Source organism: Haliotis rufescens, unplaced genomic scaffold (genome assembly GCF_023055435.1).
Source record: "Haliotis rufescens isolate VD_foot unplaced genomic scaffold, xgHalRufe1.0.p SCAF_18, whole genome shotgun sequence".
NCBI lineage: Eukaryota > Metazoa > Mollusca > Gastropoda > Lepetellida > Haliotidae > Haliotis > Haliotis rufescens.
This window is the reverse complement of record NW_025963868.1, coordinates 14143275-14170054: the sequence shown is the minus strand read 5'-3', so window position 1 is coordinate 14170054 and position 26780 is coordinate 14143275. Positions and strand designations below refer to the sequence as shown.

Genomic DNA, 26780 nt, shown 5'->3' with positions numbered 1-26780 from the left:
CATTACAAAACTGGTATTTGTGGTTAGGTCAATGATTATTATTCGGTAATAACCAACTTTCGTTGCGAGATTGTTTTAAATGGACAACAACTGAAAACAGCAACAACATGCCAAAATGATGGTCGCATGATATGCAAATTAGCCTGTGCCAGTGGTGTTATGCTAAGTAACCACTGCGCCGTAGTGTGTGTGTAGATCTTACGAAAAGTAGTTCCTACGAAAAGTAGTTCCTACTACCAGTTGACGACCTTATTTGCATATATATCGGATCTTGATACAAAGTTTATCCGATTCGTTTATCACATCGGTAACACGAGTCTTCACAAGTATATGATAACTATTGTTATTACCCATAAAGAACCGAGTTCATAAAACTCGTATGTGCACTTGTGCAAATATCACTTCACGCGCATCAGCGTATTGTTTCCGTCATCCGTACGGCAGTGTTGACGTCATTCGAATCTTTTTGTGACGTAAGGTCGGAGTGATGTTACTCTGGGAGCGACGTCATAGCAGAAGATTATAGATTCCAATCGACAATTGAGGTTTCTTAAGACATCGGTCTTGATCAGTGAACGTTTCTAAGGGGGAGCTCAAAAGGATTAAGAAATACTGTGTACTTAAGAAATTATTACATTCGCATGTATGCTGCTCTCGCTCGGAAAATTAAAGACTTCTGACACTCGTTTCGTAAAATCAGTATGACACACATGCTTGTAAAACAATCTCTATATATGCACCTGAGGAAGAATTGTGAGTCGACTTCTAAGGTCATGGAGACCCATGTCGGCGATGTTGTGACCGTCTATCAGGATCTTGCCACCGGCGCACTCCACGATGCGAAACAACGCCAGCGTCAGTGACGACTTCCCTGCTCCGGTACGTCCGACAACGCCTATCTGTAAAACACAGTTCATACTGAGAAAAAGTTTACGAGGCCAAGTGTTGAGTGTGTGAGCTGGGTGTATAACTCCACTTCAAACAGTATTTCAGTTATATCACGACGTGTCATACTACTGTCATACTTGTATGTCGTACACGTTTCCATTTTGGTGAAACCAACAAGATCAGACATGGTGACGAAAACTAACCCATGATCATAGGATTCTGGCATGCCGAGGGAGGTAACTCTGCACAGCAAATTCCTTAGACGACAGAGCAATTGTGCCTGCTAAGTAGCGAAAGCAATTTGGTCTTAAACCTTAGAATAATGTCAGCGTAAGACCTATTGTAGGCAACACAGAATAAGCGATGCGCAATCTCTTTAAAATCAGATCTCAGTTCTCGCTACCGCTAAACAAAGATCTGAGGACATCCCATTACGGGTCACGTCAGACCCATCTTGCGCGAACTTTGACCGACCAATGGAATGACCAATCAGAAGGCAGCTTTCTCGTGCTTTACGGCACTAATTTCAAATTGGCGACTACGCTTCGAAACATATTTTGAAAAATTCTCGATTACAAATTTGAAACCTAAACAAAAGAACATTCTGGAATGGCTAATAGATAGTCTAGATTGTATGGATTCAGTCGTTAAACCCGTAACTATCGTTCGGAGTTAAAGTTTTCGAGGTTGCATGATCAGAAATCACATTCCGACTGTCACTTTCATAATCTGGTAAGCGATGCTCTGATAGGTCGTATGAAAGGTCGTTTTGACGTGACCCCTGATGGGATGTCCTCAGATCGATCTTTGTTTAGCGGTAGCGGGAGCTGAGGTCTGATTTGCGATGCCTTTTTATTCCTTGTTGGGGAAGGGGGGGGGGGGGGGGGGGTTGAAAACGTCAGATACCTGCATCACTTCGGGCTTTCCTCTCACATAAAACTGACACGCCGTGATATTACTGGAAGAGTGTTCAAACTTACTCACTCATCACTTGTTGACTGAAATAGTGGTAATTATATATCAAAGGAAAATTCTAACAGCGAAACACCGTTTCCGTTCACATTGAAAACGTTCCGGTGTATACTTCATTGGGTTAACGATTTATCAGTATTGCTAAATGATCAGATATATGTGAAGTAACGCACCTTACAGCAATTGACCAGAATATGGTGTTTCTGGACAAACAAGGTTTCTGGGTATATAAGGCAGGCTATAAAATATACCCAAATTTATCGGCTAATAGATTTCATCACAAGGCTACTCATCACAGAAACCTTAAAAATATTTGGTTGTATAAAACGTAAACAAATGCCTAGAAAATCGTCAGTTTATTTTTTGAAGCAATATTAATAACTACAGTAACGAAACAACGTTCTCGGTTTAATTTGAAATACAAACAATTCTCAGAAACAATACTTCTCTTATGCACTCTACTGTCTCTAGTTATCTTTGAATGACTTCGATGAAGAGATAAGAAAGAGCTTCGTAATGGTCACCTTTTCGCCTGGCTTGATTCTACAGTTGATACCCTTCAGAACAAGGTCAAGTTCAGGTCGGTACCTGACCTGAAGGTCATCAAACTTGACCTCTCCTTCAGTTGGCCAATCAGCTGGCGGCTTCTTATCGGGGACTGTCCAGGCGGCCTGGGAGACAGAGACGCACGTTAATATTTGCATGTACTGATTTCTGCAAACTCCCATATAACTAGGATCTTCATGTTTGAACTAGGTCAGGTGATCAGGTGTAAATTCGAAACTTGAACGGAATAGTCCAGAATGGTTGATTTTCGTGCAACAATTTGGTACCAATAGCAACATGTATGACCCGTGAAGATCCGGGGGTAGAATAGGTCTTCAGAAACCCATGCTTGCCGTAAAAGGCGACGGCGACTTTGTTTGCCGTAAGAGGCGACTAACGGGAACGGGTGGTCAGACTTGCTGACTTGGTTGATGCATGTCATCGATCTCAATGCGTGGATCGATGTTCATGATGTCAATCACTGGATTGTCTGGTCCAGACTCGATTATTTACAGACCGCCGTCATATAGCTGGGATATTGCTGAGTGCGGCGTTAAACAACACATAACCAAAGAAACAAAAGAAACAAACAAACAAAGCAACATGTATAATATAGAAATACGTTATATGTTAAACATGTTTTTGAACAAATGTGTCTTCTTATAGAAGAAATGAAAATACGGGAGAATGTCTTAGAACATAACAAACCGATGTAGATATGACATATGTTTAAAGTTTGACCTTGAGTCAGCGACATTATCCGATCAGGATCACGTGATGGTATTTTTAGTAGACATTAAACATGGACTGACAGCAAGTTGCCGAATCCTAGCAAAACTGAGGGTCGACCTATTGACGAGATAAAGTACGGCATGTGTTGTAACTACTGCTGTCATGTTTGTTTACTTTTTTATATTGTTGTTTCATATTGCAGTTCCGTACTGCAGGTTTCATATTGCAATATGAAACAGCAATACGGAACTGCAATATGAATTGCAGTTCCGTATTGCTGTTTCATATTGCAGTTCCGTACTGCTGTTTCATATTGCAGTTCCCTATTGCTGTTTCATTTTGCAGTTCCGTACTGCAGGTTTCATATTGCAGTACCGTACTGCTGTTTCATATTGCAGTCCCGTATTGCTGTTTCATATTGCAGTTTCGTACTGCTGTTTCATATTGCAGTTCCGTATTGCTGTTTCATATTGCAGTTCCGTATTGTTGTTTCATATTGCAGTTCCGTATTGCTGTTTCATATTGCAGTTCCCTATTGCTGTTTCATTTTGCAGTTCCGTACTGCAGGTTTCATATTGCAGTACCGTACTGCTGTTTCATATTGCAGTTCCGTATTGCTGTTTCATATTGCAGTTCCGTATTGCTGTTTCATATTGCAGTTCCGTACTGCTGTTTCATATTGCAGTTCCGTATTGCTGTTTCATATTGCAGTTCCGTACTGCAGGTTTCATATTGCAGTTCCGTATTGCTGTTTCATATTGCAGTTCCATACTGCTGTTTCATATTGCAGTACCGTACTGCTGTTTCATATTGCAGTTCCGTACTGCTGTTTCATATTGCAGTTCCGTACTGCTGTTTCATATTGCAGTTCCGTACTGCTGTTTCATATTGCAGTTCCGTATTGCTGTTTCATATTGCAGTTCCGTATTGCTGTTTCATATTGCTGTGTTGATGGCATGTGACTTAATAACATAACTCTTCGTTAGGAAAATATGTCTTAAACGTATCATTGCAACTCACGTTTCTGTCGCGCATGCGCGTGTTCTAGTGTCGTACTTGCGGTCAATCTATCACCCTATACAGCCGATGATCCTAGCTGCCATATCCTAGCTACGTCCTGATCCGCTGATACTATCTAACATATTTTGTTTGTTGTTTAACGCCACACTCAAATATATTCCTGCGGTCTGTATATAATCGAGTGTAGACCAGACAACCTAGTGATTAACATCATGAACATCGTTCCACGCAGTTAGGATACGATTACATGCATCAATCGAGTCCCCGAGCCTGACCAACTGATTCTGTTTGTCGCCTCTTCTGACAAGCATGAGTTGCTGAAGACCCGGATCTTCATCTTCTGTTCGCCGACTGACAGCTACGATTCACGCTTTCATAACTTTCTACAAAACTCCGATGCTGAATGTGGCACCAGCGCAGTCGTGTATTAACGAGCAGGTTCCCGTTGCACAAAGCGATCTTAGCGCTACGACTATGGTAAGCCTATGTTAAGGTATGGGTTGACCTCAGTCCTGAGATCGCTTGTGGAACGGAGCCTATTAGCGGTCTGACACACATCATGCAATCAGGACACGCCATCCGGCTAGAAACATCGTATGTCCACTAGCTTACAGCAACATCTAGTATTAGACTTGATATATAGGCTAATGGACACGCTATCCGGCTAGAAACATCGTATGTCCACTAGTTTACAGCAACATCTAGTATTAGACTTGATATATAGGCTAATGGACACGCTATCCGGCTAGAAACATCGTATGTCCACTAGCTTACAGCAACATCTAGTATTAGACTTGATATATAGGCTAATGGACACGCTATCCGGCTAGAAACATCGTATGTCCACTAGCTTACAGCAACATCTAGTATTAGACTTGATATATAGGCTAATGGACACGCTATCCGGCTAGAAACATCGTATGTCCACTAGTTTACAGCAACATCTAGTATTAGACTTGATATATAGGCTAATGGACACGCTATCCGGCTAGAAACATCGTATGTCCACTAGCTTACAGCAACATCTAGTATTAGACTTGATATATAGGCTAATGGACACGCTATCCGGCTAGAAACATCGTATGTCCACTAGTTTACAGCAACATCTAGTATTAGACTTGATATATAGGCTAATGGACACGCTATCCGGCTAGAAACATCGTATGTCCACTAGTTTACAGCAACATCTAGTATTAGACTTGATATATAGGCTAATGGACACGCTATCCGGCAAGAAACATCGTATGTCCACTAGCTTACAGCAACATCTAGTATAAGACTTGATATATAGGCTAATGGACACGCTATCCGGCTAGAAACATCGTATGTCCACTAGTTTACAGCAACATCTAGTATAAGACTTGATATATAGGCTAATGGACACGCCATCCGGCAAGAAACATCGTATGTCCACTAGTTTACAGCAACATCTAGTATAAGACTTGATATATAGGCTAATGGACACGCTATCCGGCTAGAAACATCGTATGTCCACTAGTTTACAGCAACATCTAGTATAAGACTTGATATATAGGCTAATGGACACGCTCGCCTCGGGAAGATGGAGGCATCACAGCCCGCTTGACTTCCATTGTCAGTCAGTGCACCAAATGGTAATCGGGGTATGTCGACCATGATATATGTAACTATTGGTACATGTCCCTCGACTATGAATCTGACAGTAGCCATTTTGTCTGTACTCTGTCACGTGATCCGGAATGGATCGAAATATCCATAATGAGTGTGTAAGTATGATTTTACGCCGCTTTTAGCAATATTCCACCAATATCACGACGGGGGACACCAGAAATGGGCTTTACACATTGTCCCCATGTGGGGATTTGAACCCGGGCCTTTGGCGTGACGAGGGTGCGCATTAACCACTTGGCTACCCCACTGCCCGTGTTAGGAATGAATTACCCACCTCGCGAGGAATCTCACTATATTCCACCATTCTCTCGACGGACACTACGTTGGTTTCTAGGTCAGTGGTGATCTGTACCATGGCGATCAGCGTACCGGTCATCTGGATGGCAAACATATTCACATGAATACACACGGGCGAACAGTGAGGTGGTATAATTTAACTAAGCGATTGAATGTTTTAACGCCAACACCGTTAGCAAGTGAGTAAGTTTTAAACCGCTTCAATCTTATTAAAATCAGATCTTAGTTCTTGCTACCGCTAAACAAAGATCTGAGGACATCCCATTACGGGTCACGTCAGACCGACCGTGCGCGAACTTTGACCGACCAATGGAATGACCAATCAGAAGGCAACTCTCTCGTGTTTTACGGCACTACGGCGACTACACTTCGAAACATATTTTGACAAATTCTCGATTACAAATTTGAAACCTGAACAAAAGAACATTCTGGGATGGCTAATAGATAGTCTAGATTGTATGGATACAGTCGTTAAACCCGTAACTATCGTTCGGAGTTACAGTTTTCGAGGTTGCATGAGTAAACATCACATTCCGACTGTCACTTTCACAATCTGGTAAGCGATGCTCTGATTGGTCGGATGAAAGGTCGGTCTGACGTGACCCGTAATGGGATGTCCTCAGATCTTGGTTGAGCGGTAGCGAGAACTGAGATCTGATTTTAATGAGATTGAAACCGCTTTTAGTACTATTCCAGCAACATCAATATAATTATACTGACCTGCAGGGCATACGACACGGACAACCCTACGATGCCGCTTGAAAGGCCTGGCGTGACGACGGCGAATATGGCCGCACTGAGAATGATGATGTTTCCTAGAAACTCCAGTCGCATCTTCATCCATCTGTAACAAACCACTGACATTTATCTTGGGATCCATGACAGATTGGTGTTGTTTGTTAGTTGTTCTACACAGCTGCCGGTAATATTCCATCTATATGACGGACTATTATGTTCCCTTACCCCTGTTGCAATAAATTACACGAATACGACTGGGAGCTGTCTTAATGAAGAAGAAGAAGAAGAATATTTTATTATAGTGTCACCCGCTGTACATATAAAATGACAAGGCAAGAATGTAAAAATTCAGCGGCCGGCCAAAATGGCCTCCGAGACACTAAAAGACTCATAAAAACACTATTTTATATATGTACACACCACATTTAATAGCAATTATGAAAATAACATTCATAATATTATCCCCCATACAAACATCCTATACACACACAACCACATCCATTCCCACATCCAGGCCCCCTTCACTCACAGCAGCTTACGCAAACCACGCAAACACACCCGCACATTCAGACACACCCAAACCCTCATTGACATCACTTCAATCACATCCGAACCCTCGCTCGAACCCTCACCGTCAAAAATCACTCTCACACACACCCTATTTCTTAAACACACCCTCACCTGTATCCGTTCCCGCATCCACACCAACTCCCTCATCCGCACCCATCAACCACGTCCTCACTCGCATCCACATCCCTCCCCGTCTCCACAAAAAAGAAGCACCAACCATGCACAAAGAAACCAACAAAGTAACAATCTACCGCCGCATACACACACTCCCTCCCAACGACCCCCCCCCCCCCCCCCCCCCCCCCCACACACACACACACACACACACTCACACACACCCGCGACAACATGAAACAAGCACCCATCACAACCCCTCGGGCCAGCCACCCATCACAACCCCTCGGGCCAGCCACCCATCACAACCCCCACACATCAACCCTACAACACAGCAAAACATGATAGATGATAATACACCAATACGTCTCGTACCTCATCGCCGCCAGCGCAGCATAGTGGAAGATGTTGTTTTTGTCGACTCGCTTCAGAGACTCGTCACAGAAACGTTCGACGGCGTCGTAAGCTCGGATAGAACTGGCGCCTGTGATGGTCTCGGTGAAGTGGGAGTAGATGGGGGAGCGGGTGGTGGAGTGGTAGCGCCGGAACTGACGGGACGTGGGGATGTACATCCTCTGTAACAAGAGTGGGTGAGTGGGTGAAGAAGGGAGTGTGTGACTGAGGGAACAGGGGATCCTGGCACGCATACGGCACGTAACTCTGCTACATAGCGAATTGCAGCGCCTTAGTTTAAGAGCAATACATTCGTCACCACTCGCATCTTTCCGTAACGAGTTGGTCACGAATGGAAGCAATATGTAGTAATCTTTCGGCTTTTCCAGGATTGACACGAATGGCAGTCGTGTGATTCAGTGGATTTCAAATGGATTTACGACGTAATTCGACGCCTCAACGCAGGTTGCGTCCATATTGATGGGGTGGTGAGGTAAAGCGTGTGTTTAACACTTATATAGCGACGTGCATGTACGAGTGTGTGTGTGTCTCTTCATAGTACTAGCTCACTGAGATACGATGCCAAAGTTTAACATAGATGACACATTTAAACTCCTGACGCCGAGCCGACCAGTCCTTGTTTAGCCCCTTAATGCCGAGCGCCAGGCTGGGTAATAACAAGTACCATCTTTAACGTCTTTTGGTATGAGAGGCCAGGGATTGTACCATCGGCCTTCCGCACTCCGAGCAGACACTACCACTAAGACCACTGAGGCTGTCTCTTCTATGTGTGAAGATTGCAGTGAGGTTACCTGCACGAAGAAATACACCAGCAATGTCGGTATAGCTGCCGCCAGGAACAAGGGTGTGCTGTAGGCGATCACGATGAGGACGCTGAAGACGTTAAACAAAGTTGCCAACCACTGTCGAGTTATTCGGGGCAGATGGTTGTCCACGATGTCCACATCTCGAGTAAAGCGGTTCAGTATTCGACCAGTGGGCGTTGTGTCGAAGAAGGTCATTGACTGCCTCAGGATGTTGTCGAGGAGGTCCCTGTGCATGATGCTGGCAGCCCGCACCATCTTCCGGTACGTCACCATGACGTATAACATGACGAGAACAGCTGCAACAACGGGAAATGAACTACAAATATAATAATCATTATTCCAGGACATATAACGTAATTGTCGTGGATTGTCCTGACCTTCACATTGTTTTTCTCATCACATATTTGACCGCCTCCTTGGTCTAGTGGTAGAGCGTCCGCCTGGAGAGCGCAAGGCCGTGGGTTCGATCCCCGCCGCGTCATACCAAAAGACATTTAAAACATGTTACTTGTTGTTACCCTGATTGGCGCTCGGCTTTAAAGGGATAAAACAAGGACTGGTCGGCTCGGAGTCAGTATACTGTGTCTGAGTGGGATATTCATGTTAAACTGCAGCATGGTATCTCAGTGAGCTAGCACTATAAATCGGCATTAGTCCGGACTAGTACAAGCAGCCACACACACACACACGTACACGCACGTCGCAATATTAGTGCATTAATCGTGGACGCGACGTTAAACCCCATTTCACATCATGACAGATACGTCACTATTTTAATGACACATACATGTAGGTTCTATAAGTCCTCATGACTCACAACTTAAAACACCTGTAAAAATGTTTTAGAATGTAAATACACAAAAGACAGGAATGTGGTTCAATCCTAAACGGTATAGACATTATATGTGTTCCATCTAATCAAGCTTTAATAGGGTCTGAACACATGAAATGAGCTACCGCTTTATAACCTAAATATCTTCTAAACACAATATTCCCATACACCAAACACATTTAGAATTTAAATACATTTAAACATGTTTTAAAAAGTGCATATCATTAGATTGTAGGTCACGCATGGATGAGATGTATAATATATATTGAAATTAGATGTACAAATCTGATTCACAGGCATATGCATAAAATATATACCACTATGACTTACCACGAAATTGGTACAATATTAACATTAAAATGTACAAAAAACAAAGCTAATGCTAACGAGGAAACTTGACACTTTAAACCACAACAGTCTCCGTAGCAGAGGTGGTAGCGTGACGGACTATAAATCCCACCGAGAATAAATCATTGTGTTCATCAGCGAGCTGTTGCTGTGTGCTTATTATATTTCTGTCATACAGGGAGCTGATAATTAACCCTCCCCAGACAGTCAATATGCTCATGATGTCAATCACTGGATTGTCTGGTCCAGACTCGAATATTTACAGACCGCAGTCATATAGCTTGAATATTGTTGAGTGCGGCGTTAAACAACAAACCAACAAACAATGATGATAAGCCACCTAGTGAAAGAAATACTGACATATTACGAGTGCCTGAGTGGACAGTGTAATTCACTTTTGAAGTTAACTTTACAAACTATTTCTGTCTGTGATGACACGTGTCCTGTTACTCATCACATGTCACGACACATGTGTCGTATTGTTATGACACATACATCATTCTTTTCACGATGCGGATATTATAATATTTATTGTCTGACTCCGCATTAATCCAAATAAATGTAACTTAACCACGAAAATTACGTTAAACGATGGTACTTGTTACCCTGGCTTGGCGCTCGATATTATGGGAATAAAACACGGACTGGCGCGGCTTGGACGCAGAATAAAGTGTCAGAGTGGGGTATCCATGTTAAACTGCGGCATGGTATCTCAGTGGGCTAGCACTTAAAACAACAAGCGCATGTCCAGACGAGTACAAGCAGCCACACACACACACGTGCATGCAAGTCGCTTTATAATTAATGCTCAAGTGACACTCATGTGCGAGAAATTCTAATTCAAAATCCATGGGGAAGTCACTTCCTTAACAAATATTTCCGTTTTATTCATAGTCCGCAATCTGCATCGTTACTTACCTTGAGCCAATGATAGGAAGCAATATATCCCAAGGTAATAGTAGGAAAGCGCTGATAGGTCGACCTCCGTGGCGTTGGCGGACAAGGAGATGTTATTCAGACTGGGGTCGTCGGTCCAGATGCTGAGCCACACGTTGGTGGAAATGCCGCTGATTTGGAAGATGAAGAAGAGGAAGAAGATGAGGACAGCCGCAGACGCACCCAGAGCCCGGAAGTAGGATTTGAGGACGGAGAACTTCACCTGCAAAAGGGAAATTATGTTTGTATTCAAACTCTTTTATCACGCATCTCTTGGTGAATATGACATGAATAGAGAGTCGCGTCAGGTAAACTTTCTTATCAACCAGTCAGTGTCGAGGCGTTAAAATACTCGGTACGAGGGATCGAAGAATTTAAACAAGCACATTTCATTTCTGTATCTCGAAAATGAATATTATCGGTTCCGAATGCAAATAAAAATCCGTTAATAATGTATGCAGCCCACGTTTCTGATCGCCCTACTAACAATAATATTTGTGTTTTTATGATTCTGATCTCTGTTCGCTCTAAATCCTGGTTAGTCTGATTGTAGGTGGCACGAACACATATTGTCGATGTCTTATATTTCGACTTTTATTTATAATTCTTGATCCAAGGTAGATGAGGAATTTATTCATAAAAGCTACATTTCCTTCTTCGTATGATCAGGTACAAAATGTAGAAAGGGACCTTCGGGGCTGTATACTTTTCTTGACGCTTGGAAACGTTTTTATCAGACATGAGATAATAATCCGTGACGAAAAAGGCAGAATTTCGCTGTGAGAGAGTTTGGTTTTACGGTACTGAGTGTATGTTTGAACAGTATTTCAGTTGTATCAGCTCCTGTTCGCTTGATGTGGGAGGAAGGCCCGAAGTGATACAGTTGTAGACGCTTTCTGCGCAAACCCACGAGCAGGGGTAAGTGCATCTTCCCGAGACAAGAGCGTTAACTGACTTTAAAGTCCAGTTTCCACCCTTGCCGAACTAGGCTGGAATTACTGGGCTCCATCGTAGCGCCACCAGTGCCTATTACGAGTTATGTCCCTTCTATGCCTCTCCTATTGACCAATCAGATTCCACCTCTCGTATCACTTGCAATTGCTTCAAACAAAACGGTGGCGCCCAGTCAAGACGATCTGATCGTGCACATGCTTTGCAAATCCTGCAATCGACCGAAATCTGCATGACACATTACGAACTGGATTTCGATTTCGGTGGGCGATTTTGATTGGACTCGTTAGTCCAGCCAAAATGTAACTCCATAATACCAGCCTAGTTCGGCAAGGATGGAAACTGGACTTTTATAGTCAGTTAACTCCCTTGCCTCGAGAAGATTAGGTTAGTGCTAACAAACCAGTGCTCATAATCATGGCCAATCTGGCAATCAAATCATCGCCAGAAGAACCAGATTCGATTAAGGGAAGCAACTCCGAATTCCGGCGCCTAGACTGCCCAAATCGCAGTTAGAATTAAGCGATTGAATGAATGGTTTGTAAAATATAAGAATTGTATGAACACAAGATAATTTAAACCTGTATATCTGCATCACGATTATATATGTTTGTCTCGGGGCGACCGTTTCCAGACAATCTTCTAGTTAAAATGTGGACTAATGTTTATTAGCCGTCACTGACACTGACCCTCCCGATCTCGTACTTCTCATCCTCTGTGAGTCTGTGTTCTTCTTCCTCCTCCTCTTTGTCATCAGCAACAGACCCGGCCCTCTCCTCATTCGGGCAATCATTTTCGTCTGTGAGGACACTGAAATAAAAAAATTAATGATGACGAAAACTGTAACACAACTGGTGCGGTGCGGTGCGGTGCGGTGCGGTGCGGTGCGGTGCGGCGCGGTCCGGTGCGGTGCGGTGCGGTGCGGTGCGGTGCGGTTCTCTGTCCACTGCACAATAAGCAGTGATTGAAACGCGATACCAACTATTAGAAACTTCTGATTGTATTCTTCTTGTTATTTTCTGTGTCATGAAATCCAAATGGTATGCAGTTTGTAAGTATGTACCACATTGGTAGACCAACATTTTTGTTTTTGAAATTATTTTAATATATTTTTTTTCAATTGTCTTTTAATATAAACTGCCGGGCAAAACAATGTATATACTCGAAAATTAGACTTGGCCCAAATTTACAAACGTTATCAAAACGTTCCTAGGCTGAAACAGTCGCCGAAACACCGCAAACGTAAGGTCAAATACACAAGTATGACACCTGTATGAAATACATCATCATCGACTTATCATTGGGGCGGTCGGATAGCCTAGTGGTTAAAGCGTTAGCTCGTCACGCCGAAGACCCGGGTTCGATTCCCGACATGGGTACAATGTGTGAAGCCCATTTCTGGTGTCCCCCGCCGTGATATTGCTGGAATATTGCTAAAAGCGGCGTAAAGCCTCACTCACTCACTCACTCGACTTATCATTCTTGTTTGTTTCATTATAAGCCATCATTAAACATTGGTGTATACTAACTTTTACAGATAGTTTATGATAGAAACTTCATCAGATGTCATGAATCCCTGGTTTGACAAAGAATCGTAGGCTCAGCTTAATTATTTCCTTTGTTTCAGGGTCTGTAGGATCTCCCCCTTGGTGCCATCACGAGCCTGGGTGTGGTGCTGACTGACCAAGGGTCATATAAGGCAGAATCCAGTATTCTTTACCCACGATATACGGATCCTTGTTGGACCCAACAGACCAACTGACACACTGCGTGTTGTCGTGTGGGCGTGACTCAAAGACATCCAAGCATGTTTGCACTGTGAGAGCTTTGTCCTGGTTTTCGGGGAAGACAATGCTTGGCTTACCTTGTAGACCTTTGTAGACTGATATCTCTGTCTAGTGGGGCAGCAGGAAGTGACGAAATGGAATGAGAGTTGAGACTAGAAGCCAGCGGGCTGAAGTGAGGTGACAGGGTCAAAGGTGATTTTCCTATGGAGGTCACGGAGTCGACTCTCTCGAGTATCTTCGCCCGGATCTCTTGTACTAGAAGGTACAAGAAGACACTTCAATATACGTGACATAGGCGTTAACCCAAACTCACTCATTCCTTATAAACGTACCGTTATTAAATGATTGAATTGTATAATAACAATGCAACTTAGTCTTTCCACATAGTTTTCACGATTTCACGCATAAAGTAGGAACATTCAAACGTAATCCTTCATCACTGTATCAGCCACCCCGATGCTTCTTCAAGTCCCCGGGACGTGGTTGGCCCGGTCCTGCAAGTGGCCGCTCGCTGCTCAGAGTTAGACGTACAAGAAACCTACGGTCGTGGGTTCGAATCACAGATTCAGCATGAATATGTTTCGACGTCAACGCCATACCACTGTTCGTCCGTTTCACAAAAGCGGTGAACGTCAATGATTGAAGTACTGTTCAAAGCGTTGTTAAACCAAAATAACTCACCCACTCTCAATCAATAGGTACCAAGCTCATTGTTATCTTTTTTATTAGAGATATTATTATATTTATAAGGATATGTTTTCGTTCATTGCCATGAAAGTCATCTTCCCGAGGCAAGAGCGCCCACTAGCTTATTTATCAATGAAACTGGCCTTCGATACAGGCTAGTGGACAAGCTTGCTTCAGGTAGATGGTGAAGGTAGGATCCGAACATATCTTTATCATAACATATTCTTTTCAGGGCATCAGGAATGTGCAGGGAAAAAAAACCTTTTTCACCAGCTTAATTTTGAAGAATAAAACATTCCTCCCACCATCCGTCTATACATACATTCGTCGTCCTCGCCGACATCCTGGGATCCCTCCAACAAATATGCTTTCAGGAACTGGGCGAAGGCACCGTCGTGGTTTAGAAGTTCCTCGTATGAGCCAACCTCGCTTATCTCCCCTTGATCCATGACAACGATGACGTCAACCATAGGTAACCAATGAACGCCGTGGGTTACTAGTACCCTAGTCTGCAGTGGTGGATGTCACAGGTTTAGACATTTTACCCCTCCATACATTTCAAATTATATGTAATTTCACGCAATAGACGTGAATTTGTCAGTGTGTTTTATCTGCCAATGGCATGTATGATGCTTACTGGTATTTTCAAACCTCTTGTCAAGAAAGACAGTTTGGTATTGTCTACACGCAAACTGGGTAAAAAACGAAGGTCAGGTCAAACAGCTGAACATCTCCAATACAGAAGGACAATAACTAACTATAACTACCTAACCTATATAATTATATATACACCTAACTTTAAGTTCGAGTTCGAATGAAACAGTTTATGATTGTCTTCCCTGTACAAAAATAACCCACGAACAATCAGCGGACTCGGGATAAGTCCAGGAGAGAAAGACGGAGGACACATTACCTTGTCCTTCAGAATTCCTTCGTTACCGATGACGTTTCTGAAGATGTGTTTGCCGACGTGGGAGTCGACGGCGCTGAGCGGATCGTCAAGGAGGTAGATGTCCCTGTCGCTGTAGACGGCCCGTGCAAGTGACACTCTCTGTTTCTGGCCTCCGCTCAAGTTGATACCCTAATAATAATAATAATAATAATAATAATAATAATAATAATAATGTAGATAATGTAGATTATGTAATGACGTTAATGAGACACATTGTCAGTGGATGCCCAGCCTTGGCACAAACGACATGATGGTGTAGCTCGATCATTTTATTGCCGTCTTCGCCATGCTTGTGGTTTTGACACAGAGGTCCACCCATGGTACGATGGTATGTAGAGGGCGTCATGGAAAAAGATAAAATACAAAATTCTTTGGAACAGAACAAACCTGATCTTGTCCTGTTTGTAATGTGATTGACACGATTCAGGAAAAACATGGCAAATATGCGGACTTCGCTGCATCCCAGATACCAAGTTGTCCGACTCCCCATTGTTCTCGGTGCCTTAGGTTTGGTACCTTCCAATCTGTTGACTGACATTGGGAGAGTACCCGGATTTGCTACCAGGAATACAGCCCTTCTGACAATCTGGGTAATGCAGAAGGCTGCAGTGTTGGGGAGTCTTCACATTCTCCGAAAAGTTTACTGACACCGAGTTTACTGACAGTTTTCTGACACCGAGCCGACCAATCTCTGTGCAGCGATTTATCCAGGATTCCAGACGTGTCTTTGGCAGGCAATTTAGGAAGAAATTGTTAATTTGCTCAAACAGGTCAATGAAAACAAGTCACGTCTACAAAGTCATAATGTCAGATATCCTTGAATGACCGAAACGTTTTTTACTACGTTTCGTTGCTTAGTTAACTTTTAGTATACTCGGTTTCGTTTCCTTCCCCGTTCTCCAATTTCCCTGTGTAGCACAATGGCAGCCTCCAGCCAGGAGTGTTCACCATGTGCACTACCGATGGAAAATACAGTGTTTTACGTTTGCACTCGCCGTGGCGTCCTTTAGTCACTAAGAACCGCCATTTCCTCGCCTGTGTTTTCACATTAATTATTACCATCAGCCATGAATTGGGAATTTGTAATTTCAATTTGGGAATTTTTAGGGACCTCTGAGCAGGTCTAGAAAACTCCCTGTCGTTTAACTCATTTTATGTCGAGCGCCAGGCAGGGTGACAACAAGTACTGTCATTTAACGTCTATTAGTATGACGCGGCCAGCTGATCGAACCACCGACTTTCCACTTTCCTCGCAGACGCTCTCTCTACCAGATCACGCAGGTCTTTTTATCAAACAAACCAGCGGTTACAACGTTGAATAATTTCTGTTTTAGTTTGACGCTGAAGCGAAAAACGAAGATATTTGCATTTTGCCGTCCTGTTCATCTTGTGCGATGTTGATGAGCGATCTTCCTAAGACTTCTTAACTCACCTTTTCTCCTATTTCCGTGTTCTCTCCTCCCGGAAGTACTTCCAGATCGGCCTCCAGTGAGCATGCGTGGAGCAGATGTCTGTATTTAGTCTCATCATGTGGAGTTCCGAACAGAATGTTCTTGCGCAAGGAGAGGTTTTGCATCCATGCTTGTTGCGGAACATAGGCAACAGAACCCTGTAAACAGAACATGTTCAGGACGTGTTTATGAAACAGAGCCTAGTGGACAGAGCATTTATATCAATGATCTACTTATAAAACAGTGGACATAACATGATAATGGCATAATGATGCGGGCAACTACACAAGTGCAGGTCGAACATGCATCGGATAAACCCGCATTGAAGCCAGTCAGTAGAAGCCCATGAGAACACCGTGGGGAGTCCAGGTTAGAATATATGCTACCTATGTACATTCAAATACCCTTGTGTCGAACTTTGATGTGTCGAACGTACGGTTGTCTCGCAGTAGAAGTTTCGTCCCTACGTATTTTTTCCATATCCATAATTTGTCGGTTGTGTCGAACCTCCGATAACTCGAAGTAATTACAACTTCGACACAACTGTGTTTGACTGTAAGTCGTAAGAGGCGAATAAATGGATCAGTGGGGCAGCCTGTAGATCTACAGATACAGATGTTGTCATTGAACAAGGGCAGTTTGATGTTAGGGGCTTACCTTCATACGGACATCGCCGTGGATCTTCTCCATCTCGCCGAGGACTGCCGACAGCAGGGATGACTTGCCTGCTCCAACCTGACCCACAATAGCGACCAGCTGACCCTTCTTCACCTTGAAGTAGATGCTGTAAATAAATGGGTGAAGTGAATAAACGGCATAAAGACAGACAGGCATAAAAATAAATATATTTAAAAAAATATATATATATACAGTAAACTACGGTTATAACGAACACGCTTATAACGAACTGACGGATATAACGAACTTACTTTTTGGTCCCGACTACTTGCTGTAGTCATGCTGTATATGTACTTATAACGAACTACGGTTATAACGAACTAAAATTAGTAGTCCCTTTGAGTTCGTTATAACCGTAGTTTACTGTAGTGTTCAAAATAATTAAATGGTTGAAATAAATAAACGGGTAAAAGGCAGGCAGGCAGGCAGACAGACAAATAAATAAGTATAGTGATTAGAAATAATTAAATGGGTGAAATACGTAAACGGGATAAAGGCTGGCAGGCAGACAAAAAATAGATTAGAAATAATTAAGTGATTAGAAACAAATGAATAATTAAATGGGTGAAATACATAAACGGGATAAAGGCAGGCAGCAGCCAACAGAAAAATAAATAAAGTGATTAAAATTATATAAGGATTAAAACAAAAAGGGTAATAGCCAACTTTAAGCATATGCGTTTGTATACCGGTGTGTGCTGTCGTCAGCTAAATGCGGATAGATAAACACAATAATGTAACTATTTCTGCACCTACTTCTTCAGTATCTTGTCGGAATCTCTGTCCCAACTGAATTGGCCGTGTTCAATGCTTATCACATTATCTGAAAAACAGTAAAAAGATTTTTTTTGCAAATTTCACATTTAAGCAAAGCAACACCTTCGTTGTGAATTTTATTAGCACAGATCCTTCAATACAAATAGCTGTATATTATGTTTTCTAAATACATAGAAAACGACTTCGCCAAAAGGTCAAATATTGTTTTTCTGTGTTACATCCCACCAACCCTCTCACTCTTGATAACTTCTAGGCGCCCAGCAATAGCAGGAATATTGCTGGGTCCACCGTTTAACGTCGTTCTCATCAAATCTCATTTACCATGTGACTTTATAACACCTGTTATAAACCCACTGCCACTTATTGTATTGTAGACCGCCTCCGTGGTCTAGTGGTAGAGCGTCCGCCCGGAGAGCGGAAGGTCCGGGGTTCGATCCCCGGTCGCGTCATACCAAAAGAAGTTTAAAGATGGTACTTGTTGTTACCCTGTCTGGCGCTCGGCATTAAGGGGCCTAAACAAGGACTCGTCGGCTCGGAGTCAGTATACTGTGTCTGAGTGGGGTATTCATGTTAAACTGCGGCATGGTATCTCAGTGAGCTAGCACTATAAATCAGCATCAGCAAAAGCCGTATTAACTTTACAATCGTCTCTTTATAACGCACCAAATGTAAATTGGATTTTTAAAAAGACGGGTTATAAGCCAGAGAAAGCACTACTCCTCGGATTTGGTTGGCAATATTAATGTAACACTCGGGAGTTTCGTTTCCCGGTTTACATTGTCAACCAAAACCTCGTGAGCGTGTTTTCTCCAATACTTAACGTGCACCTCAGGAAAGACAGTACATCATTTGTAGGATCGTGAGGATGAAGATGATGAGGAAACAGTTAGTCAAATAAATCATAAACTATTATATCGGTATCAAGAACCCTGTAAACTGTAACAATCTCACATACCATGGCGGTATAAGTGCAATGTTCTAACGGTGTTATTACTGTTATTAACCTAACCTGCTACTGATCCTCAATACAAATACCTGTATGTTATGTCAATTGAATTGTTTCCACAATTGTTACAAAAGATAGCAATAACGATAGGCAAAGAATTTAATGGAATTCATCACCAGAGCGTACCAACGTTCCATAGAATTCTTAATTTCACCACGAATGTCCACAATACATTTCTGTATCAATCAAAAACTAGGACAACGATGTGTTTGTTTGAATGGGCAATACCGCCAGCCGTTAACAAAGGGGAGAATAGCGAGGCTCAACCGGGCGTTTATTAAATGCAGGTGCTTTCAAGTTCGAGAAATGTTCACAATTAAACAGTTTTAGAATATGCACACCATCTGTGACGTTCATTAATCATTAGTTTCATTTGCAGTCTGTCAACGGTGAATATCTGCGCTCTCATAACGTTGTATACATCCCAGGTCGATGTGTAGATGTTAACAAACCACTGAGTCACATGTCCAAATATACATGTAAATTCATATTTATTTTAATATGTTATAATATATCTTTAAATTGGTTATGCTTATGGACTATGCTTATATAGATAAGTGATTAATTTCAGGAGCTCCTCATGCGTATCTGTTATATAATACATGTCCTCGTGAGCTGTTCGCTCCAGAAAGTTTGTTTATTGCGCAAGGGAATGACAATTATACTGATGTCAGAAGATGAATTTACATCAATGCAAGGCCGTCCAAACTTCTGAAAAACACAGGATTTGAAAACTTAAAAGGGTGTTTTATTCCGAAGATTTATGAGATACTAGTATACGGGGGAATGTCGAAATGTAAACGTCAGTCATCGCACCTTTCTTTATGACGGTGGTCTGTAAATAGTCGAGTCGGGACCAAACAATCCAGTGATTGATATCATGAGAATCGATCTACGCAAATGGGATCGATGACCAGTTTCAACCAAGTCAGCGAGAACGACCATCCGATCCCGCTAGTTGCCTTGTACGACAAGCATAGTCGCCTTTTACGTCAAGCATGGGTTGCTGAAGACCTATTCTACTCCGGATCCTCACGTGACCTCTGATAACGTAGCTGATTGGTCATTTCGTTATTTAACATACAACTCAGAGGAAACCTCACTCACTCAACCAGTTGCCAGGAAGTGATCAATAAAACAATAAAATGCAAATGAGAAACACACCGGGAAGTGATCATCAAGCTATATTCACCTTTCTCTTCCGTGTGTTTGACCGTCTCTGGGTCCAGGTCTTGACCGGACAGGTACTTGGTCAGCCTGGATATGGAGACGGCGGCCTGGAAGATGAGGAGACGGAATGTGATGATATTTGTGACCATTTGTTTGTTTGTTTGTTTGTTGTTTAACGCCGTACTCAGCGATACTGAAGCTGAGCTATATGAAGGCGGTCTGTAAATTATCGAGTCTGGACCAGACAATCAAGTGATTGACATCATGAGCATCGGGGGGGGGGGGGGGGGGGGATCCCCCATGACGAAATTTTAAAACTACAAGATTTGTATTATTGTTGTCACAGGTATGTCAAAATATTATACGAAAATGTCATATCATGATCTAATAACTGTGTCATATCATTGTCTGAACATATGTGTGTCATATCTTTGATCTGAACATACTTGTGTCATATTTTGATCTGAACCACTTTGTGTCTATCATGATCTGAACCAACTCGTGTTTGTCATGAATTGAACCACTTTGTGTCTATCATGATCTGAACCAACTTGTGTCTATCATGATCTGATCCAACCTGTGTCTGTCATGATCTGAACCACTTTGTGTCTCTCATGATCTGAACCAACTTGTGTCTGTCATGATCTGAACCACTTTGTGTCTATCATGATCTGATCCAACCTGTGTCTGTCATGATCTGAACCACTTTGTGTCTCTCATGATCTGAACCACTTTGTGTCTCTCATGATCTGAACCAACTTGTGTATCTCATGATCTGAAACAACTTGTGTCTATCATGATCTGAAACAACTTGTGTCACTCTTTATCTGATCCAACTTGTGTCTATCATGATATGATCCAACCTGTGTCTGCCATGATCTGATCCAATTTGTGTCTATCATGATATGATCCAACTTGTGTCTATCATGATATGATCCAACTTGTGTCTATCATGATCTGATCCAACTTGTGTCTATCATGATCTGAACGCGTTTGTGTAACGTCAGAATTTGAACACATTGATATTTTATTCTTGCCTGAAAATGTTTTTCTTCTGCAGTGGGGGACACCGGATAATTGGTTTCACACATTCTACCTATGTGGGGGAATCGAACCCGGGTCTTCGGTGTGAAGAGCGAACACTAGGCTACCCCACCACCATTTTTCTGTATGACGAATGGACCTACCTGGGCCATGTTAGATATCGCCATGGGGAGTGCGTTCATGGGTTCGCGGAGAATGTTGAAGAGCGCCAGGGCCACGAAGCCAGTCTGCGAGTCCAGGAACTGGTGCTCTGACATCAACACATACGTCACAAAACTTGCCAGCGTCACCTATATTGAAGGACATATTTAAGGACAAACAACCACACAGCAAACAACTTGGAAAGCTACGATCGGAATGGAATTTTCGTACTTCGACAATGTTCCAGTTTTCCCAAAACTAAAGTATACCAGTGATATTTCGGTACGATATTATTGTATCGGTGATAGTAAAGACGCTCTAGACTTTTGACAACCCAAGAAACTTTGATTCAATTTTGATTCAATTAAAATATTATGACGTCTGGTTACACAACTGATTTATTTTATTCTATGTAGTTTGAAGACCACTAACATCGGTTCGTGACTGTATAAGTACTGTAAATATAACTGTCGCATCGATATTTATCACACAAAATGAGTGCGCACACCAAGTGGGTTTACAAGGTTGATTGGTTGGTTGGTTTGTTGTTTAACGCCGCACTAAGCAATATTCCAGCTATATGACGGCGGTCTGTAAATAATCGAGTCTGGACCAGACAATCCAGTGATTAAAATCATGAGCATCGATCCACACAATTGGGATCTTGACATGCATCAACCAAGTCAGCGAGCCTGACCACCCGATCCCGTTAGTCGCCTCTTACGACCAGCATAGTCGCCTTTTACGGCAAGCATGGGTTGCTGAAGACCTATTCTTCCCCGGTCGGTTTCCCAAGCCGTGAATCAGATTTTCTGATATTGCCAATTGTTCAGAGGCGTGTGTCCCTTTAAGGAGTAGAACACCGTTCCCCCAACTCGTTAACACTTACCAGCGTCGGGGCGCCGACCCAGCAGAACACGTTGAGGGCGTTCATGACGGCGAGTTTCTTGATGAGTGCGATCTCTCTGCTTCTGATAGCCATCACCTTGTCCCTGAACGAGGACTCCCACGCATAGAGCTTCAGTACCTGTAACAGGAGCGGGTGGATGGGTGAGTGAGTGAGTGAGTGGATGAGCGGGTGAGTGAGTGAGTGAGTGGATGAGCGGGTGAGTGAGTGAGTGAGTGGATGAGCGGGTGAGTGAGTGAGTGAGCGACTGAGTTCGTGAGTGCATGAGCGGGTGAGTGAGTGAGTGGGTGAGTGAGTAAGAGAGTATATTTTTAGCTGCTTATTCCAGCAATATCACGGTGGGGTACACCAGAAATAGGCATCGTACCCATGTGGGGAGTCGAACCCGGGCCTTTGGCATGAAGAGCGAATGCTTTAACCACTAGGCTACCCCACCGCCCCTGATACAACTGAACACTGGTCAAAACATCATTAAATCCAATTCATTTGTTCACTGCTCCGACCCTTCCTGGTTTTATAGTGCTTGCCCAAATGAAAAAAATGTAATATCGCGACATGTGTTATCTTGATTATCAACTCACAAAAGTGATGGCTTTGTTTAATTTTTCTCTGAAGTTTACAAACAAGCTGCTTGTGGTGTCACCGGTTGCTTTTTTGTCTGTGATATGTCTGTTGGTGTACGCGTTGATACGCGTTGATACGCGTTTATATCAAATTTCGACCAAAATAGAGTAAATATTATGTCCAAATAAAATCTACCAAAATATACTAAATAATTAAAATCGTAAGGGCAAACATCAGTATTACAGCGTTTCCACTGTATATAAATAATTACCTTAATTCCATTCAATATTTCGTTCATGTGCTTGAGTCTCTCATCCTTGATACTAAGCTGTTTGTTGTGGAGTTTCTTCATGTAGAAGACCAACTTATAGTTGAGCGGCGCCATGACGACCATCACCGCCAAGCCGGCGACCATGGAGACGCCGATGACTTGATACAGGAAGTAGAAACACAGCACGAGGCTGAGTGGAGCTGACCAGAGCTGAAAGAGCTGATGGATACACCCCTCCACCCGGTTGCAGTCCACGGACATGAGGTTCACAATGGCGCCGGTCGTGAAGACCTTCCTGGACTCGTTGTTCATCGTCAGGGCCTTGAAGGAATGGAGGGTGAACATGAGGGGACGGAGTTACCAGGTGCTAGTACTGCTGTCACTGCCGTTACTACTACTGCTGCTACTGCTACTACTGCTACTACTGCTCCTTCTACTGCTACTACTACTACTGCTACTGCTGCTGTTACTACCGTTACTACTACTGCTGCTACTGCTACTACTGCTGCTACTACTACTACTGCTACTGCTGCTGTTACTACCGTTACTACTACTGCTGCTACTGCTACTACTGCTACTACTGCTCCTTCTACTGCTACTACTACTACTGCTACTGCTGCTGTTACTACCGTTACTACTACTGCTGCTACTGCTACTGCTACAACTGCTGCTACTACTACTACTGCTACTGCTGCTGTCACTACCGTTACTACTACAGCTGCTACTGCTACTACTACCACTACTACTACTACTGCAGCTACTACTACTGCTACTGCTGCTGTCACTACCGTTACTACTACTGCTGCTACTGCTACTACTGCTACTGCTACTGCTGCTGTAACTACCGTTACTACTACTGCTGCTACTGCTACTACTGCTACTACTGCTCCTACTACTGCCACTACTACTACTACTGCTGCTGTTACTACCGTTACTACTACTGCTGCTACTGCTACTACTGCTCCTACTACTGCTGCTACTACTACTACTGCTACTGCTGCTGTCACTACCGTTACTACTACTGCTGCTACTGCTACTGCTAATACTGCTCGTACTACTGCTGCTACTACTGCTGCTACTACTACTGCCACTACTACTGCTACTACTACAACTACTACTACTACTACTACTACTGCTGCTGTCACTACCGTCACTACTACTGCTACTCCTACTACTGACACTACTGCCACTACTACTACTTCTATTACTGCTGCTACTTCTACTACTACTGCTGTTACTACCGTTACTACTACTGCTACTGCTGCTGTCACTACCGTTGCTACTACTGCTGCCACTACTACTACTACTACTGCTACTACTACTCCTACTTCTGTCACTACTACTACTACTACTACTGCTTCTACTGCTGCTGCTACTACTACTCCTACTACTGCCACCACTACTACTACTACTACTGCTACTACTGCTGCTACTACTGATACTCCTACTACAGCCACTGCTGCTGTTACTACGCGTTACTACTACTGCTGCTACTACAGATTTTGATGTCACCCCTTGAGATGATTTGTTTACGACGACCCACTGCTCAGAGATATACTATTGTGCTTCGTGACAAAGTCTTTGATGTTAATGGTGGTCGGGCTTCCTCTTTTGTAATATTGTACTGTACTGTACTGTACTGTACTCTACTGTAAATCAACCTGCACATTTGCCACAGTGGAGTACTGTTTCTTGTCTGCAATTCCTTTTAAAACCCAAGTCGTACTAAATGGTTAATATGTCCACTCACTTATTGATATATAGAATAAAAGATTTCACTCAGTACCGTGCATGTGAATATAGATGGATAGAATGGAGATATTCACCAAATAGTTGTGTCATAATTTTGGTCAAGCATTTCTTGTTTAGTATGTCATAAAATATTAAAATCTAAAAGCTGCTATGTTGACTATAGTTGCCCTTTAAAGTATGGGAGTTACGATCGTCTTAGCACTAAGATCGCTACGTGGAACGGGGCCCTGGTCGTAAACGGCGACTAAATGGATCGGGTGGTCAGGCTCTCTGACTTGGTTGATGCATGTCATCGTATCCCAATTGCGGAGATCGATGCTCATGAACAGTGGATTGTCTTGTGCAGACTCGGTTGTCTACAGACTGCCGTCTTATTGCATTGCTGGAATATTGCTAGGAGTGATATCTGAGGACATCCCATTACGGGTCACGTCAGACCGACCTAGCGCGAACTTTGACCGACCAATGGAATGACTGACAAGAATTCGACATTGGCCAATGAAAAGGCAGCCTTCCCGTGCTTTGCGGCTCTAATTTCAAATAGGCGACTACGCTTCGAAATATATTTTGACAAAATCTCGATTAAAAATTTGAAACCTGAACAAAAGAACATTCTTGAATGGCTAAAAGATGGCCTAGGTTGTATGGATTCAATCGTTAAGCCCGTAACTATCGCTCGGAATACCCCATGTTAAAGTTTTCGAGATTGCATGATTAGAAATCACATTCCGACTGTCACTTTCAAGCTCTGGTAAGCGACGCTCTGATTGGTCGGATGAAAGGTCATTCTGACGTGACCCCCTAATGGGATGTCCTCAGATCTTTGTTTAGCGGTAGCGAAAACTAAGATCTAATTTTAATGAGATTGGGTGTTAAGCAACAAACAACCATCAACTTTACTACTACTTTTACTACTACTACTACTACTACTACTACTACTACTACTACTACTACTACTGTTACTACTACTACTACTGCTGTTACTACTACTACTACTGCTACTACTGCTAATACTGCTGTTACTACTACTACAGTCGTCTAAGGCGCCGCGATTCGCTGTCTCTTCGGCACGCCAGAAACCTATGATTGTGGGTTCGAATCCCGGTTCGCCCCAATTATGTTTCTAGGTTTGTCAGCACCATACCCGTGCTCATGGGTTTCACCGAAGAGGTAAACGTCTGAGACCTGCATCACTCCGGGCTTTCCTCCCACATTAAGCTGACACGCCGCGATATAACTGGAATACTGTTAAAACCGGCGTTAACCCCAACTCACTCACTCACTCCTCTGAGGGCCAGTCCAGCGTACAGGTCACCTGTCTGTAGCCCCTTACCTTCTTGTACACGGCGGCCACCAGGCCCGTCCGGATCTTCACGGCGATGTTGTGGCTGATGTAGAACGTCTGGGCGTTGAGCAGAGAGATGGAGACGGACACCAGAAAGAAACACACAGAGAGGCCATACCCCTTCCACATCGTCTCGCTCTGTTTTTCTTCGATGAACTGGATCATTAACCTGTTGTAAAATATCCATGAAATATGTGTTATCCATAAGCTGACATGTACTGTACGAGTCGGTGATTATGTTACAGCGTTTTATAATATATGATATGATATGATATGACATAATACTGTCGCCTAGAGTGAGTATATAACGTTTTATGCCCCTTGTAGCAATATTCAAACTATCACTACTAGGGACACCACAAATCGTACATTGTACCCATGTGGGACGTTGAACCCAGGTCTTTGGCGTGTCGAGGAAACGCTTTAACCACCAA

General features: G+C 43.0%; 1 protein-coding gene across 1 annotated transcript in view; it reads right to left on the bottom strand.

The window, feature by feature from the left end:
• Positions 1-26780, bottom strand: part of LOC124112997 (multidrug resistance-associated protein 1-like) — a 56935-nt gene that overhangs the window by 3658 nt on the left and 26497 nt on the right. Inside the window, exons 9-27 of the mRNA XM_046473217.2 lie at positions 26335-26515; positions 23250-23570; positions 22397-22534; positions 21510-21656; positions 20345-20429; positions 18126-18192; positions 17349-17475; positions 16673-16849; positions 15202-15369; positions 14611-14797; positions 13679-13856; positions 12504-12624; positions 10846-11086; positions 8733-9043; positions 7903-8102; positions 6826-6949; positions 6083-6184; positions 2385-2531; positions 741-899 (exon numbers count right to left, since the gene is read on the bottom strand). Of these exons, the coding sequence (XP_046329173.1) occupies positions 741-899; positions 2385-2531; positions 6083-6184; positions 6826-6949; positions 7903-8102; positions 8733-9043; positions 10846-11086; positions 12504-12624; positions 13679-13856; positions 14611-14797; positions 15202-15369; positions 16673-16849; positions 17349-17475; positions 18126-18192; positions 20345-20429; positions 21510-21656; positions 22397-22534; positions 23250-23570; positions 26335-26515 (3181 nt within the window). The remainder of the gene's footprint in view (positions 1-740; positions 900-2384; positions 2532-6082; positions 6185-6825; positions 6950-7902; positions 8103-8732; positions 9044-10845; positions 11087-12503; positions 12625-13678; positions 13857-14610; positions 14798-15201; positions 15370-16672; positions 16850-17348; positions 17476-18125; positions 18193-20344; positions 20430-21509; positions 21657-22396; positions 22535-23249; positions 23571-26334; positions 26516-26780) is intronic.